The following is a 17,208-nucleotide window of genomic DNA, read 5'->3' as shown; positions in this document are numbered from 1 at the left end:
TAGGGAATAGGCTTCCCGTGGTCTCCCCACCTCTCCTAGCCCCCCCGCTGGGAGGCAGAACTCAGTCCTGGGGTCTGGGTGCTCGGAGAGTCTGGCCCTCCCGGTGCAATGGCTGCAGGCGACCTCCGAAGTGGAGTGGCAGGGCCATGCTGCACTACCACAGGGGCTTTGAGGAGCCCTGCATGGACGGACGGGCAGACAGCCTGGCAGAGGCACAGGCTGAAATGCTTGGAAGGGAGGGAGCCTGCTGGGGGATGCGCCAGCCTGGCCCTGTCCTCACCCCCACCCCCAGGCTCTGCTACCCCCAGAGCCAGCATCCCCTTACTCACGGGCAGTCCTGGGGGGCCCATGGCACCTGGGTAGCCAGGTTGCCCTGGAGGACCCTATAGAGAAAGGGAGACATTATGGACCAGCCCCCCAATGTTTCCGTTTCCCCCTCCCTGGGCAAAGAGCAGCGGTAACCAGGACGCCTGAGCTGCCAACTGAGCAAGCACACGCCCATCCTAGGACAGCCACCACCTTGGGCCAGCTCCCAAAGGCCCAGGTTCCTCTGGCTGAGACCACCACCACAAGCCTAGGACTCAGGGACACGTGCCTGCCTGGCCAGGACCTGGGAGCTGAGCCAGAGGAAAAGGCCCAGAGCAGGGAGGATGAGGGTGGGAGTGGGGGAAATGGGGCGTGGAAGGGGCCGCAGGAGGACCCTGGGAGAAGAGTCCCCAGGGCACTGCTGGAAGCCGGGGGGGTGGGGCAGGGCTGTTCGCCCCTTCTAGGGGGTTGGGGCACAGGGAGATCAGCCTCCTTTGATCCCGAGGGGGTGTGAAGACCCCCGATCTGAGGGATCAGGGGTAGTGAGTTTCAAAAGGAATCCACCTCCCATCTTCCACTCAGCAGCCATCCCCGGGGGCCCCACCTCTGCCTCCCCAGGGCTCCTCATCCATCGCCTTCCCCTGCCGGCCCCCCTTACCGGTTCCCCCTTCTCTCCTGTCAGGCCCCTGAGGCCTCGCTCTCCTTGAAGACCCTTGGAGAGAAAAATCATGAGAACCTGCCGGGGAGGGCTGTCCCCACCCAGCCCCCAGCTCCTTTTGCCTGCTCTGCAGCCTTCTGTCCCCAGTCCAGGCAGAGCTGGGAATCACTGATGCCCCCCCCCATTAAGGTCCCCAGCAAGGTGACCGTGGGATGTACCCCAGAAGGGTAACTGTGAGAGTTGTAGACTCTCACACAGGGGTGCCTCTCAAGAGCATACCCCCAAGACAGGTCACTATGGAGATATGCCCCCCCCCGGGTAGGGGACCCTCAGAGGGAACCGCTCAGGCAGGTGACTGTCACTGATGTGCCCTACTTCAGTAAGTGGCAGGGGTGTACCTTCAGGAGTTTGACACGTGTGTGCTCCCCTGAGGGGCAACTGTGAGGAGAGGTATCCCTACAATGATGTTCCTCGACCAAAATGTATCACTGGATAGTCAACACTTACCTGTACCCCACCCCCAACCCCCAGCCACAAGTCACCTCCTTTTAGGGATGCAGGGGAGAGACATGGGCAGGCCCCCAGAGCAGACTGCTCCCTCCAGAGCCGTCCCTGTCACTTTTTAGGGTGGAAAGGGAGATCGCTTTCAATCAAAGCCAGAGCCCCCCACCCCTCAGTCCTCACCCTGACTTTTGTGGATTCGCCACGGCGTTAAGGGGCTCTGTCTGCCCCTTCTCCCTTGTGCCCTCAAGAGATGATGCCCAAATCTTTCCACAACACAAGACAGATGGCTAGACGGACAGATGGCCCCTTCACCCAAGCAAGCAGAAACAGACAAGGTCCGGCCAGGGTGAGGACGTGGGGACAGATGGAGCCATGACAAGGAGGGGCCCCGCTCCCTGAGCCTCCACCGCCAGGCCTGGGAGGACAGGAGCCAGGCCCCCAGGAACACCAGATCTGACAAGCAGGAGGTTAGTTTCTGTGACCCAGGAGGGAGCAACAGTGAGGATGGGGATGATTTAAACACACTTGTGACGATGACGCAGGCAGAGCAATTAACGACACCTGGCGGAAGGAGCGGGTCACGGCACTGGGCACGGGGGTGCCGGGCCCCACGACACCCAGAAACCCAGCTGGCTGGCATCACACGCCCAGCCTTGGGGCAGCAGACGGGGCCCGGAGCCGAGGAAGAGAGGCAGAGGAGGAAGCTGTGAGGTTCCTCTAGGACGACGGGCAAGGTGTAAGCATGGCTACCTTCAGATCCCTGGGGTGCCCCGGGACGGCCCTGCCAAGCAGCGGGGCAGCAACGTGTGCCAGCCCGCAATGTGGAGCCCTGAAGCTCTGGCATCTCTGCCGGGCTCTGTGCCAGGGGCCTGGCGGGGCCCCAAGAATTACTTCCAGCAAATCTTCAAGTCAACAGCAAAGGTGGGAGAAGCAGAAGGCAGAAGTGAAAAGGGAGGAATCAAGAGGCCCCTGGAGGCACCAGCTTCAAATAAGAAGGTGAAACAGCTCTGAGGCCTGGGGGCGGGGGGAGTGATGTGGGTTTGGGGGAAGAGAAAAAGGAGATTGTAGGTGCGGGGCGGGGAAGAGAAGATGAAAGAAGCAGGAGCAGAGGGAGAAAGGAAAAGGGAAAGAAGTCCGAGACTTGGGAAGATGTCCAAGCCGCTAGGACCACAGGGAACCCGTGTCGTTATGTGCCTGCAGGGGGACAAAGACAAACATGGAGGAGGGGGCGAGGGCTCCACAGGAAGGGAGACAAGCAAACGCCACAGAGACCTGGCTGGCAGGGGGAGGGGAGGTCAAGCAGCACTAGGTTCTTACAGGCAATCCGGGGGAGCCAACAGCACCAGGAAAACCTGGGGGGCCCTGGTGGGAGAAACAGGCAGGTCACAACTCAGAGGCATAGTAACCCTGGGCATCGTCTGGGGCAGGGGGGCATGGAGAGAGGAGGTCACAGGATTATTTCCAAGGCGGCTGGAAAAGAGACTCATTGAAGACACCCACTCCTCCCCCTTGGCTCCAGGAAGAATGGCTCGAACCATCAGCAGAGATGAGAAACAGTCCCCAGAGTCCAAGGGCCCTGGCCGAGTGCTCCCGAGTCCCGCTGGACACCCTTGGTGGAGTGCAAGCCCATCGTGCCTGCCACATGACCTCCAGATGCCCCCAGCTGGGTGGCTCCCACCAGCCACCTGTTCTCCAAAGAAAGCATTTTCAGTTCTTCCAGTCTTTCCGGGGCACTTCTGGTTTCCCGCCATAGCAATGCCATGGAGGACTCCAGGGGGGGCATCCCTGGCCTGGCCTTTGTAGATCTGTCCTAGAGATGGCCCTACAGAGCGACGCAGGGCTGTTCCGTCTTAGGCCCCAGCCCAGTAGCGACTGGTGGCGTGGAGGCATGAAGAGATTTGGTCGGGTTGCCACATACTTTCCTGGCAGCCAAGACCATGAGCCAGAAGCCTAGGCCCTCCCGCCAGGGGAGCCTGGGTCCACTGTGCGGGACACTGTAGGGATGGGGATGGGGAGCCAGGGGTGTGCCCTTGAGGGCCTCCCTGAAGCAGGACCACCAGCAGAGCGGAACAGAGCAGACCAGTTCCAGGGGCTTGGGTGGTGGGGTCCACAGTCCCCACAGATGCTCTGATGAGGGAAAGGGGCAGGTGGTAGAATTTCCCTTCTTCTGCCCTGACCAGCTTCCTGGATACAAGGCAGCAGAATGGAATCTGGGCGTTACAACCCCTTCGAGAGCTTCTCAAGTGGGCCAGGAAACCACGGATACTTACAATAGGGCCTGGAGGACCTGGGGAGCCCCTCATGCCAGGCGGACCCTGTAAAGGAAGCCAAGGGAAATGGAGGGAGAGGCTCAGGCCCCACAGAGCCCCAGGGTCTCTGCTGCCTTCCTCCCAGCTCACCACTGCCAGATCCACAGAGGGCGGGGGATGGCAAAGCAGGGCCATTTTAGCTGAGGTTAAACCTTTCATTCAGCCCATTCAATCATCCAACAAACATTTACTGAGCAGCTATTATGTCCCAGGCACTAGTTCAGGTGCTGGGGACACAGTAATAAACCAAACATAAAACTCCCTGACGTGTGGCACTGATGCTCTAGGGGGAGAGGTGGGCAGTAACAAATAAAACCGGGGCTGGCGCATGGTGCTCAGTAGATGCATGTGGAATGTTCCCAAATGAAGAAATACACGGTCTTCAGAGGGTGACACGTGCACTGCACGGAAGGGACTAGGGGTTCTAGGGGTGGTGTGGGGGGGTCAGTTTCTCCGAGAGGCCAGGGAAGGTCTCCCTGAGAAGGTGATATCTGAGCAAAGGGTGGAAGGGGCAAAGGAACGAGCCCCGGAGAAGAGCTGCGGGCAGAGGGAGTGGCTGGCCGGGGCGGAAAAGGTCCCCTGGGCCGGGAGCACCTGGTGTGCCAGCAGAGCGAGGGACTCCCAGCCATGAGAGGCGCCAGGTGACCTGAGACTTGGAGGTCCCCAAAGGACTCCCAGGAGACAGGGAGCCACCAGAGGGCCCGGGAGGACACTGGGCAGGAACGAAACTGCCCCCGAGAACTGAGGGCCACTTGCATGGAGACACTGGCCCCCTTGGGGTGCTGCCCGGACGAGGGAGGGTCTGGCCCTGGTCTTACCTCTTCTCCTCTCTGGCCAGGCAGCCCTGGAGGACCGGGCAGGCCGGGGCTCCCAGCACAGTCTGGATCCCCCTCGCCGCTGTCTCCCTGGAGAGGGATGGAGTCGGTGAGCTGAGCAGCCAGGGCCCTCCCTGTGGGGCCCGGGACACAGGCGAGCAACGGGCATGGGGCCACTCACCCGGGCCTCCTCAGCTCTTGGGCGCTCCCGCTCTGTGAAGCACTGAGGGGGACAACAGGAGGCCCTCCATCAGGCGAGGCACCGGGCGCTGTGCCCACACCAGGCCAGCCCGGAGCCCAGCCCCCTACCCGGGCACAGCTGTCCAGGCCTGGCACGCCGGGGATACCCTGGTCTCCCTTCTCGCCTTTTTCCAGGAGTGCAACTGGGTGGGCTGTCTGCCCCTGGACACAGTCCCTGCACAGGCTCTGACGAGAGAGGAGAGGGCAGCGGGGCATGGGTCCCAGAAGGCCAGGGCAGGCCGAAGGGGGAACCCCACTCTGAACTCAGCCAGGGCGCCCCGTCCGTGCTTTCTCTCTCTCTCTCTCTCTCTCTCTCTCTCTCTCTCTCCCCGGCCACATCCCTGCGGCAGCTTTGCTCCATCCTCAGGAGACCCAATCCCAACACTGGCTTTGAGTTTCCTCCAGGAAGCAGCTCTGTGGGGCCAAGCCAAAGCCACTTTCCAGACAGGCGCGTGGGAGGAGGCGGAGGGGCCCACAGAGGGACCATCTGTCCCGGCTGTTCCTGCAACCTGCCCCCACTGTGAGGACACGCCACGAGGATTTGGGCTGAAAAGGCCTGCTCCAAACACCAGCTTCTCCGCCCAAGGGAGCAAAGGAGTAGCTGCAGGAGGAGCTAGGCCCTTTGTAGACACCCTCCGGGATGGGGCTTGCCCTCCTGCCCCAGCAGATCCCGACTGTCACAGGCTCCCCCGTTCGCCCATCCATGGAGGGATGTCCCTGGACCCCTGGGCAGGAGCCCCTGCTCCACGGTCATTGTTCACTGCCCAGCCCAGGGATAATGGTTGGCATTGACTCAGCACCCACGATGCCAGCCATTGTAATAGGCCTTTGCACGTGATCACATTCACTCCTGACTGTGCAATGAGGCAGGTAATCTTGCAAGCATTCTGGAGATGAGAAAGCCAGGCTTCCTCTGGGGTGCCTTCTGACTCCTTCTCCAGACCACACTCGGTTCCAGTTTGGGGTCCTCCACAGAGCACTTGGTTAAGAGGCTGTCAGATGACATGTGGCACAGAAACATGCCAAATCCTGCATTTGGGGTCATGCAATCCCGTGCCCAGGGGCAGGACTTGGGGGATCCCCAGCTTGCCAGGAGCCTCAGGGAGAAGAACTGGGGTTTCACTGCCACACTCCGCTGTGATCCAACCTGTAGCAGCTGTCAGGAGGTTAACCCGACTGCAAGCTGCTTCTGCAGACAACTGCTGTCCAGAGCGGGGGCAGGGCAGGCAGTCCCAGGCTCTGGCCTGACCGGGACCCACAGGGGAAGTGGGAGGTCCGGGGCACTGGCTAGCCAGTACTTCAAGGGGGTGACTGGGATAAGGGGGCTCTGGAGGGGCCCCAGAGGATGCTAAGCTGGAGGAGAGGAGAATCCAGGTCTTGTCTCCAGAGGTGACTGAGCAAGGGAGGCCAGACCAGGCCAAAGCCATCAGTGTGATCTTGATGCTATTGGCAGCACTGGCAAGGGCCGACCCTGCCAGGACCCCAAGTCCCCTCCCCTGCACCACTAGAACTGCTCCTGAAATCCTGTCTCCTCCCTGGATTCTTTCTGGATTGTCCTCTGGTCAATCTGCCCTTCTTCCGGGCCCCCAACCCAGTCCCGTCAAAGAACATAAGTAACGTCCACAGCTCCCTGCCTGACGACTCAACTGCACTTTCACCCTCCGCTCTGTTCTAGAAGCTACTAGACCCTGCCCTGGTGTGACCAAGGTGGTACAGGGCCTCACTGGTGGCTCCCAAGGGCAGGCTTTGGGGCAGGAACTGCCCACAACATCCACCATGGGGGTACCTAGGCAGGATCCCTTCAAACACTCATTCAGCAAGGTTGGAAGGACCGAGGGTCTGTTACTCGCCAGGCACCATGCTAGGCCCTGTGTGCCGCTTGGAGAATGCACATTCCCCGCAACCAGGTCCCGTCTGCAGCTCTCCCTGTGCAGCTCTCCCTGTGCGGTGCTGAGCACATCCTACAACGATCCCCTTAGGGGGCTTCTCTCCTTCTCTCCCTCCTCCTTCTCTCTTACCCCCTTACCTTAAGGAGGTGCTGTTCAATTGGTAAGGATCCCTGCAGGAGATAAGACAGGAGGGCTCAGGCAGGTGAGGGGGAAGGGGGACGGAGACTTACGGGATCAGGTGGAGCCTCAAGGAAGCCACATGCCACCCTGGCTTCTCCCCGCCTCGCAGGAGGGAGGGAAGAGGGCCCCCACGGCAGCTAAGGGAGCTGGCACGGCCAGCTCAGCCCTGGGAAGGGCAGGGAGGGGGCTGCACGGTGACCCAGGCTGGTACCTACCAATTCCGCAGTTAGCCCAGGCTGTCCGGGCAAACCGGTGTTTCCAGGCACTCCCTGCAGCCAAGAAGAGATGTGAGTGAGTGGACTCTTCTCTGGAGCCGAAGGCCACCCTGCTTCATGCCCACCAGCCCCCCTGCCCCTTCCCTTCCTGCAGCACCGAGAGCCCAACGGGTGCAAGGCTGGTGTCCATGCTTAGCTCAAAATCTCCAGACTGTTTGTGGGGAAGGCTGAGGAGGCCCAGAAGGGTGACCCCTAAAAGCAGTCCAACAGGAAGTTTTTCCCACATGTTAGAGGAAGGTCAGAAATCGGGCAGAGGAGCTTCTACATAGTAACTACGTTTCTTTTTCCATTTCCTATCTAATCTCCCTGAGTCACGGTGCTCTTGGTGAGTTAGGTGTATCACCCCCAACTTAAAAACAGAACAGAGAATTCAGAGAGGCTAAGTAACTTGCCCAAGATCACAAGATGAGCAAAGTGCAGAGGTGAGATCCAGAGTCAGGACCACTGGCTCCAATCCCCTCTCTCAACCACGATCCCAGCACCTTCCTCAAAAGACATTCCCCAGAACACCATGTACACAGCAAGGTGGAGGCTTGGGAGCCAGACCTATGCAGGTGCGAACTCTGACTACCTGGGTAGCGTCTGGCAGCTTACTTGGAAAAAAAAAAAAAATTTCTGTGTCTCAGTTTCCTTATCTGTGAAACAGGGATCCTCTATGGTGAAGCGAAGAGGAGACCATGACTGTGAGGAGCTCAGGTGAGGTGTTTCCACCCAGACTCCCTGTGGCCCCTGCAGGCTCACGATGCACATTTGCATATTAAATCCCCCCACGGGGGCCGGGAGCATGTTCCCTTTTCAATCCCCAGTGCCTGACACAGAGGAGGCATGCATTAAATTAGCTCAGAGTGAACACACTGCTGCACACCCTGCTCTCCCCGCCGGGGACTTCCTTGGCCCGTTCTGAGAGCTGGCCTCCCTTCAAGTCCTGGCTCCCAGCGACAGAACACGGCCACCTTCCCCTGCGAGCCTGTCCTGTTCCAGGCCAGGCTCTACCAAGGCCCGAGGCAGACTGGAGGCAGTCTCCCTCCCGCAAGTTCCGGTACCAGTCCTTCTGCATCCTGAGGGAGTTCACAGGGTAATGTGCTTAGGATAGTCCCCCGCGCAGGGAAAACGCCTTGAACCTGGTCGTTATCCTTATGCACCTAAATTATGCCTCCCCCCCCACCACCACCGCCGCTCCGGTTGCTATCGCCCGTGTGTCAGTTCAAGCCTGATACTCGGTGATTTTCTTTCCCTGCCCTCCTGGAACTAAATGTCCCACCTGTTGTCCTACCAAGAGCTACCCACTCACCGGCTACTAACTACATAGCCTCAGGCACATTGCTTGACCTCCCTGCCTCAGTTTCCCCTTCTGGGAAATGGATGATTACAGGAGATTTCATTACTTGGCAAAGAAATGCCGTCTATCTCTGGGCCCGTTTCTGAGCCTGAAGACGAGGAGCTGCTGGGCCCTCCCTTCCTTGAAAGGACTACAGGGTCCACCTGGCGAAGAAGAGCTGTATCTTGCCTGGCACGGGGCAGGTGCCTATTAGTGGCAGCCTTGGCTTGGTCTCCAGCACTGGTACCGGGCGAGGACTCTGGTGCCTGGGACCAGACTCTGCAGTCACTCTTTTCTGCCTTGTTCCCTCAACATGTCTTGGCAGGGTTCACACTCTATCAGCGTGTTAATGGGTCACTTTGAAATGACTCTCATGCTTCCCCAAGCAAACTGCAAGACCCCTGCAGACAGATTCCTGTTTCCTGGTGGTACAGCAGGAGGCTGGGACACTTGGTAAATGTGTGGTTGGCCCATGGGGGACTGAGAGTTGGCTCTAGTTCTGAGCTCTTGATGAGACAGAGAGAATTGGATCCCGGCAGAGACTCCCATCAGCAATGGGGACTCACCAGAACAGATTCTCACCCCAGGGAGGCAGCGGGGGATGTATAAAATCTCCGGGGGTGGGGGGAATAGTTTGTAAAAAGCTTCCATGTGATTCTGCTCTGCTTCTTCAGGAGCTGGGAGCCAGACATGCAGAAGCCACTGTCTGTCCCTCCTAGGACCTTCAGAGAACAGGGCCTGGTGTGCATGCCGCTGGGGAGCTGTCCTGCAGGGCAGCGGCAGGGAGGAGAAAATGCCGGGCGCTGGGGAAGCCCAGTCCCGCGCTAATTCCGAGCCGGATGACCTCAGACAAGATACTTCACCTCTCGGAGCCCGTGTGCCCAGCTGAGACTTAGGGAGAACACCATCTGCCTATCGGAGTTGACATGAGACTCCCATGAACAAGAGGATGGATATAAAATAATCATAGTCACCAGCCTAATGATGGCTAATGCCTTCTAAGCATTTACTATGTGCCAGGCATGGCTCTACACATTTCACATGCATTAACTTGTTTAAAATTCACAAAAGCCCCATGAGGTCCGTGCTATAATTATAGCCACTTGACAGATGAAGGAACCGAGAGACGGAGAGGGTAAGGAACTTGCCCGGCACCGCACCACGAGCACCTGGCAGAGCTGGGATGCAAAGGCAGGCTGATGGGCTCTGGAAGGCACTGTCTCAGCACAGAGCCACATGGACCTCCACTCCCACGGCTCTCCCCTCACTGTCTCTGGCCTCCCTGCTATTCCCCCAACTGTCGGGCACAGTCCCACCCCCAAGGCTTTGCACCTGCTGCTTTCACTGTCAGGAATGCTCTCCCTCATGGGCTTACTCACTCATTTCCTCTAAGTCTGGATTCTTTCCAGTGCTCTTCTTGAACATCTTCCTTGCCCTCCTCCCACTTTCTGACCCCACGCCCTGCTTTCTCTTCCTCCTTCCTCCTTGCATGAATGAATGTTGCACGCTGCTCCAAAACAGGGGAGCGCCATGCCGGTGTAAGGGATTGTTTGGTCCAGATCCTGGGTTCCTGACCAAGGCCTGACCTTAGCCTGAGCTTGGCCCGGGTGTCAGTAGGGTGCCTGGGCCAGCACACAGCAGAGCATTCCTCAAGAAAGGGCTGGGACTGCCCACGACCTGCCCTAAGGGATCAGTGGGCGCCCCCCATGTCGCTCTGGGGAGCAGGAACCTAGAGGAGTGAGGCTGGCACGCACAGGTGTTGGGCCACCTGTGTGGGCCAGCACAGAGCCCCAGCCCTGCCTCCCCGCCACCCTGCTTTCCAGACTCCCATCCTCTCCTCCCCCTTTACCTGTAGCCCGGGCATTCCAGGAGGGCCAGGTGGTCCGGGAACACCTGGGGGACCCTGAGGGAGAGGAGAAGTAATCAGACCCCAAAGAAAGCTCTGTCCCACTGCTGGGGGCAGCAGCATTAGGGTGGGCAAGCCGTGGGGCGCTGGCGGACAAGTGGAGAGACAGAGGAGACAAGCGACACACACCTGCGGGCCCGGCTGCCAGGAGCTGCCCATCCAAAGTCCCGGAGCACCCTGGGTGGGAGTGGGGGTCGCAAAAGAAGGGAGAGGTTATAGGCAACGTCCACACCAAGCGCAGGGCTGCATGGGGAGGCAGCTGGCTAGGACGCAAAGCCCTGTGGGGCCCGCGCATGTTGAGCCAACGCAGGAAGCCAGGCCTCTCCCCCGGCTGGGGGGAGGGCTCTCAGCGCCACTTACCGGCATGCCAGAGAAGATGGGGTCCCCTCGAGAGGGGCAGGAACACTCCCCTGGCTCACCCTGAAAAGACAAGAGCTTTTGTCAGAGGGGGGCGAGGATGGAGGACCTTCCGGAAGCCAACATCTGGGAGGCAGCACGGGCTGTAGGATGGAGAGGCCAGGGTTTAAATCCAGGATCCGCCTCTTACGAATGTGCCCTTGGGCAACCAGTTCAACCTCTCGAGTCTCCGTGTCCTCATCTGTAAAATGAGGGTAATAGCACCAAATGCATAGACTGTCAGGAGGGTGGACTGGATGAACGTACACAGAGTCCCTGCCACATGGGAGGCCCTTATGCCCCCAAGGGCTGGATGTTGCTGCTATTCCTGTCGGTTTGGGTTCAGCGTCTGCTGCCGCACAGCTGTTCTGCCTCCCGGACGCTTGAGGCTTGGCCGCTGCCGTCCCGCTCCCCTTGGCCTGGCCCAGTCCCCCACGTCTCTGCCCTCTCACCACTGGTCCTCTCCAACTTAGCGCCTGCCCCAGCCTCTGACTCAGGCCCATCTGCAAATGCAGCTGCCCCCGTGGGGCCCTTGGGGCTCTCTGGGTCGCCTGGGATCCTGGTTGTGCCCTGGGCCAGCAACCAGGTGAAGTGAGAAGTGTTCGGGGCCCCTGCTTCCTGGAACCAGGGGGCTGGTGGTAGCAAGGAGACCAGGATGACTCCTCAGCTTCTGTCCTCCAGTCCAGAGTATAGGTTCCCCTGGGGGCGGGGCTCCTGGGGCGGTTTATTTCCCCCCCAGTATTGGCCACAGGGCCTTGGGACTCACCTTCTCTCCCTGAGGTCCCTTTTCACCCTGCAGGGAAGAAACACAGCGAGGTGAGTAGATAGGGGTGTGGAGGCACGAGGCCGTATCTTCCTGCTGTCCTGAGACGCTGTACTCACCGGCATCCCTCTGGCTCCTGGAGGGCCACTTTGTCCTTGCTGCCCATCCGGGCCCTGAGGGGAGAGAGCCCAGGGTCAGAGGCGAGCCTGGACTGCAGCCAGCCGCGTGGCCCACGTGCAGGGGAGGGCGATAGGAGAAGCAGAAGCCGGTGTCCCAGTGGCCCTGTCCTCAAGGAGGGGGCTCTGGCACAGGAGACGAGGAGCGGAGGAAGCAGGAAGACTGGCACTTCTTCCTGGGTGTCGGACACTGGGCCAAGCGCCGGTCCGACGACACTGAGTGGGATCCCCCCTCCCAGCCCTGCAGGATGGCACTGTTCTGTTTGACAGGTGAGGAAACTCAGGCTTAAGGAAATTTCGTAACAGACCCCCCAGCACGACTGCACCAGCTACAGGCGGCCCGAGGCGCCTGCTCTCTCCCTGTCGGTCCCTTTCATGCTTGACACACATTCTATCACAAAGGTTATCTCAGATGACTTAGCAGGAGAAAGGAAATTTCTGCTCTTATTTTCTCACCGAGGATTTGGAGACTCTGAAAGGCTGTCACTTGCCCGGGGTCACACAACTAGCACTGCGTGTGGGGCTGAGATTGGAAAGCCTCCTGGATGGGGTTCGGCCTGAGGGAGGAAGGTCTGGAGAAGTCCACCGGGCCACACAATGGCATTCTGATGGCCGCCTTTCTGTGGGCTCTGCCACCTTCACACTAGGGACTCGAAAATCCATAAGGACCAGGACCGCCTTTGCCTTTAACCTCTGCCTTTCCCCTGGGGCTCCCTGGGACAGGCTGGGACCCTGACAGTCCAGCTCCAGTGGCCCATACAGACTGGCGGTGTGGACGTGGGCAAGGCGCTGGCCCCTCTGGGCCTCCCTGCACCCTCGGGAGGACTCTATCAGTGACTGCCAAACTGGAACTGGAATTTCTCTGGGGATCCGTAAAGATAGAAAAGGTCTCTTTCACTGGGCTCTTTTCCCCATTACCAAAAGCCCAAGAAAAATTACACATTTGCCCACGACCCAGCATGGCACAGCCTGGCTGAAAGGTAGCATTTCTTTGATTTTGGCTAGAATTATACCATCTTGTAAAATTCTAGTGGGTTCGTGTGGAGCGGAAGCTATTATACAGGTATTTGATGAATGAAAATGAGGAAATGCACTTATTATTACTTAATCTCTGCAATTTGTTGAATAGACACATCTTTTAAAGCATGGGACTCATTGGTGGGATAGTCATAAAGAGAGGTCTTTGAGGGTAATGAGGTTGGAAGTGTTGCTGGTCTAGAGAGATCTGTGCTGTCCAGTAGGGTAGCCCATAGCCACATGTGCTTATTTAAATTTAAATTAATTAAAATTAAATGAAATTTACAATTTAGCTTCTGAGTTACACTGGCCACAGTTCGGGTGCTCAATAACCATATGTGGCTTGGGCAGAGGAGAAGAGAACATTTCCATCCTTACGGACAGTTCGATGGGGCAGCGCTCATTTAGAAGATACCCCCAAAGCCCGAGATTTGAAGTGGGGGCGGGTGAGTTCACATACGTGCTTTGAGTCAGACAGACCTGGGTTCAAGTTCTGACTTTGCCTCCTCATTCTCTGGCCTTCAGCTTTCCTCATCTATGAAACAGGGACAAGAACAGCCATTCCCTTACAGGGCTATTGGGAGGTTTAAGCGGATCTCTGTGGGTCTAGAGCTTAGCACCAGGCTCAGCAGTCACTGCTCCCAGAATGGTGGCCATCAGTAACGTCATTAGTCAGGTGCCCCCGTCCAGACAGTGTGGTCTTCTTTCTCGGAGGCTGGGCTTTTCTCTTCCCATCCCCCATGCGGCCAGGCCCCAGCGGGGTCAGCCCTGTGCCCTCTTCCCAGCAGTGAGAGCCTTGGCCCCAGCAGGCCTCCAGCACAGAGCGCAGAGAGGACCCTTACCGGAGGCCCAGAGACACTGGCACCAGGGGGACCCATAGGCCCAGCAGCTCCTTTCAGTCCCGGAGACCCCTGGGGAAGAGAGGACACGGAGGCTACAGGGGCAATCAGGCAGGTGGGACGCATCAGACCAGGTCTTGGGTGGCCCTGTGGCGGGCATGTCACAGGTCCCCTGTCCCCTGTCCCCTGAGCCAGGGCACTCCAAAGCACCACAGGGCTAGTGCCTGACGAGGCACAGACGCACCTTGACGCCCTTCTCTCCAACGGGTCCAGGTGGCCCCCGAGGTCCTGGAAGTCCCTGCAGATGGAAGCACAGTTAGTTAACCCTTATCCTAAAGCGGCCCCTTCCCACCCACCGCCCCCAGCCTCCTCTAGGCCCAAAGCAGACATACCTGAATGCCAGGCAAACCCTGGACTCCAGCTTCCCCCTGCAAGTCAGAAAACACAGCCTGGGCCACAGCTGCCCAAGCCAACCTGTCCCACTGGCACACCTGGTCTGGGGTGGGGTATATACCAGCCGAAACTCAAGAGAGCTCCCCAGGAAGACTGTGAGGGTGAGAGAGGCAGAGGGCCAAGCCAAGGTCCTCTACAGAAGTAATGGCAGACCAGGGCTGCTGACCAATTCCTTACCCCAGAGCTGTGCCCTTGAGCATTTCAGAGCAGGCAGGGCTCTGTAGTTTTAGGGGTAGATAGGAGTGGGCAGCTGGCTAATGGAAGTGTTGGGAGCGCTGGGGGGCAGGTAGGCAAAGGTAAGGCTAAAAACTCACCTGGGGCCCTTGGACTCCCTTTCCTGGAGGCCCGGGCTCTCCCTGAAGAGGCAGAGGGACAATCCTTGGCTTGAGATTCCCCACTCACCCTTAAAACCTCCTACCCCAGGCTCTTCCCCTTAACATTCTTACTTCCACCTTCTCCCTACGCTGTAGCCCGTCTTCCCTACTCCAGGCCCTATGCCCCCATGTATCTGCCCACTCCTACCCTCATCACACACCCGCAGCCCAGGTTCCCCATACGCACACATACCTGGGTGCCCTTCAGTCCTGGGGGCCCTTGAACTCCAGGTAGACCAGGCTGGCCCTAAAAGATACAAGTGGCCCATGGGATCCCGCAGGGGAAAGGGTGTAGGTGGGAGAGAAGGCAAAGCTCAGGCAGGGAAAGACCAGAGGGCAGGCAGCCGGAACTCACCGGTTTACCAGGCCGGCCCACACCTTCTGGGCCCGGCTCTCCTTTGGGGCCCGGCTTCCCAGGCAGTCCCGCCGTGTTCGTCACTGCCCCCTGCAGGCTGGGACAGGCAGTGCAGCCATCACCCTGGTCAGAGATGGGCACAGCCAGGAGCCCTGAGCCAGGACTGACAGCAGGGCCAGGGGGAGGCCTCAGAAAGGGAGTCCCTGTGCCCCTCTAAGAGCTCTGCCCCTCCACCGCCCCCACCTCAGTCTGGGAAATCACCACTCCTTGCTCTTCTCCCTGCCGTGGAGAAGAGCTGAGGCATCCCCACCCAGGGACTCTGGTATTCTGTAAGGCTCACAGTCTGACTCTGCCGTCCTTCACCTCATTAACTCTCAGCCTGATTTCTTTTGGTCCATGCAACAAAATGCCCTCTGCCCGACTGACCTTTTTTCCTTTGGGGCCCATGGGGCCCCGAACCCCCGGCTCTCCCGACAGTCCCGGCTGCCCCGTGGTGCCTGGCACTCCAGGATCTCCAGGATTGCCAGCATCACCCTGTAAGGAGTAGGGGTCAAGGAGGGCAGACCCAGCCCCGGGAACTAAAGGCACTCGGAGCCCTTCGCTGGGGCTGGGGGCTGCACAGGGAGTGGGGAGAGGGCACAGGGCCATCAGGAACACGAGATGGAAAGCTCATCAGACAGGTGGTGCCCCCACCCATGCCCACAAGGTTCTCACCTTCTGCCCCTTCAGTCCACGCTCTCCAGCCTTGCCCTGGGGAGAAAGCATTTCTAGCATCCATTCACTCACAGCAGACACCCCTAAGTGTCCAGCACGGTGTTAGACCCAGGGAATACAGCAGTGTGCAAAACAGACCACAATCCCTGCTCTCGTTCTAGGGAAGCGATACTGTATAGATGCAGAGAAGAGACAAGCCAGAGTCCTGCCTCGGTGACCCTGGGCAAGTTACTTAATCTCTCTGTGACTCGGTTTCCTTATGCATCAATGGGGATGATAAAAATGGCACTGGCCTCTATCCTGCGGCGTCCCTGTGAGGCTAGACGCACCGGGCCGTGGGAAGCAGCGCGCCGCACAGAGCGAGCCCTATGCCCACGCTCGCCGCTCTCAGTGAAACGGTAACAATAATGGGCCCGCGGCAGCCATCGCTTCCTGGATGCCTATTGCGGCCGGCGGGGTGCTTCACGCACAGCATCCCGGGGCTTTCCAACAACGCCACGTGGAGGAAACAGAGACATGGAGAGGAAAAATAACTTGCTCGAGTCAAAGAGTGAGTGAAAAGGCAGCGCTGGAGTTTGAAGCCAGGCCCGTCTGGTCCCAAGTCAGTGCTCTGTGCGCCCTGCCAGGAGGAAGGGCTGAGGCCCCTGAGGCCAAGCTCCTCTGGGGACAGAGAAGCACTGACGTTTCCATACACTCCCACCTACTCCCCGCTGTCCAGGGAGCCAAGCGACCCAGGCCGGGGTCCCTCCCCTCCTCTGAGCCCTGCCTGCAACAATGCGGGAACCCACCTGTTTTCCTGGCAAGCCATAGCCTGGAGGCCCAGGCTCTCCCTTCTCTCCAGGAGGGCCAGGCAAGGTCACCATGTAGCTGTCCCCATCCTGAGGCCTGGACAGGGCTGGGCATGGCTCACAAGGCTCCCCCTGCCAAGCAAGGACACGGGGTCGGGGTCGGGGGGAGATCCCAGGCCAGGCCTGGGATCTGGGGTCTGGGGAATTGAGCTGGGCCTGACACAGCATCTCTGCTGGGCAAGGGATAGCTCAGGAGAGATTGTGGGAGGACAGGTAAGAAATGAAGGTGGGGGCGACATCATTAAGGTCTCGAATGCCATGCTACGGGGCAAGATGTTACCCTCAGGCAGTGGGGAGCCTCGACGGGCTGGAACTAGAGCAAGTGTGTGCTGAGGAAGTTCACCCTGGCTGCAGCGTGGAGAACGTCCCCAGACTCACCTTCTCCCCTTTGATGCCTGTGAGTCCCACTGGCCCTGGTGGGCCCTGTGTGATTGAAAAAAAAAAAAAAAAAACAAGGCATGTGTGAGGCCCGGCACCTGCCTGGGCTATGCTGGGCACAGTCCGGGTCTGCTGCCCCTCCCCCCCTCCGGCAGCAGGCAGCACCTCCCATGTTTCCTTCTCCCCAGAGCATTACCCACCTGCCGGCCGGCTGGCCCTGCCTCCCCAAAATTCCCCTGGAGCAAAGCAGAGAACATAGGGTCAAAGTGAGGCGGCATGACAGGTGCTGGGTCAGTCCCAAACCACAAACCACAAAAGTAGCCACCTGTGAGGACTTCTAGACTGACTACCCCTCTCATTTCCTGCCTAGGGAAACCGAGGCCCAGAGAGGGAAGGGGATTTCCCCCAAGGTTTCCAGGAGAGTCTGTGGCAGGTTCCTGCCCCCGGCCTCACTTCACAGAATCCCAGCCCCACACGCAGCCTTCACCCGGCACA

General features: G+C 59.1%; 1 protein-coding gene across 7 annotated transcripts in view; it reads right to left on the bottom strand.

The window, feature by feature from the left end:
• COL16A1 (collagen type XVI alpha 1 chain) overlaps positions 1–17,208 on the bottom strand; it is a 54,497-nt gene that overhangs the window by 20,752 nt on the left and 16,537 nt on the right. For 3 of the 7 annotated variants that reach the window (XM_073903033.1, XM_073903030.1, XM_073903035.1), the window contains 25 exons: positions 16,914–16,949; positions 16,714–16,758; positions 16,276–16,407; positions 15,488–15,523; positions 15,200–15,307; positions 14,774–14,896; positions 14,612–14,665; positions 14,359–14,400; positions 13,984–14,019; positions 13,836–13,889; positions 13,595–13,663; positions 11,679–11,732; positions 11,563–11,589; positions 10,761–10,820; positions 10,530–10,577; positions 10,344–10,397; positions 7,117–7,170; positions 6,859–6,891; positions 4,902–5,018; positions 4,774–4,815; positions 4,596–4,682; positions 3,739–3,783; positions 2,786–2,830; positions 965–1,018; positions 330–383 (listed from right to left, as the gene is read on the bottom strand). In XM_073903033.1, the coding sequence (XP_073759134.1) occupies positions 330–383; positions 965–1,018; positions 2,786–2,830; positions 3,739–3,783; positions 4,596–4,682; positions 4,774–4,815; positions 4,902–5,018; positions 6,859–6,891; positions 7,117–7,170; positions 10,344–10,397; positions 10,530–10,577; positions 10,761–10,820; positions 11,563–11,589; positions 11,679–11,732; positions 13,595–13,663; positions 13,836–13,889; positions 13,984–14,019; positions 14,359–14,400; positions 14,612–14,665; positions 14,774–14,896; positions 15,200–15,307; positions 15,488–15,523; positions 16,276–16,407; positions 16,714–16,758; positions 16,914–16,949 (1,509 nt within the window). The remainder of the gene's footprint in view (positions 1–329; positions 384–964; positions 1,019–2,785; positions 2,831–3,738; positions 3,784–4,595; positions 4,683–4,773; positions 4,816–4,901; positions 5,019–6,858; positions 6,892–7,116; positions 7,171–10,343; positions 10,398–10,529; positions 10,578–10,760; positions 10,821–11,562; positions 11,590–11,678; positions 11,733–13,594; positions 13,664–13,835; positions 13,890–13,983; positions 14,020–14,358; positions 14,401–14,611; positions 14,666–14,773; positions 14,897–15,199; positions 15,308–15,487; positions 15,524–16,275; positions 16,408–16,713; positions 16,759–16,913; positions 16,950–17,208) is intronic. The other 4 variants (XM_073903031.1, XM_073903036.1, XM_073903034.1 and 1 more) reach the window with 3 other exon arrangements.

Source organism: Callorhinus ursinus, unplaced genomic scaffold (assembly GCF_003265705.2).
Source record: "Callorhinus ursinus isolate GAN/ISIS: 27379988/994484 unplaced genomic scaffold, GSC_fseal_2.0 scaffold18, whole genome shotgun sequence".
In the NCBI taxonomy this organism is placed as follows: Eukaryota; Metazoa; Chordata; class Mammalia; order Carnivora; family Otariidae; genus Callorhinus; species Callorhinus ursinus.
Note: the sequence above shows the minus strand (reverse complement) of the source record. Positions and strands in the feature narration are given on the sequence as shown.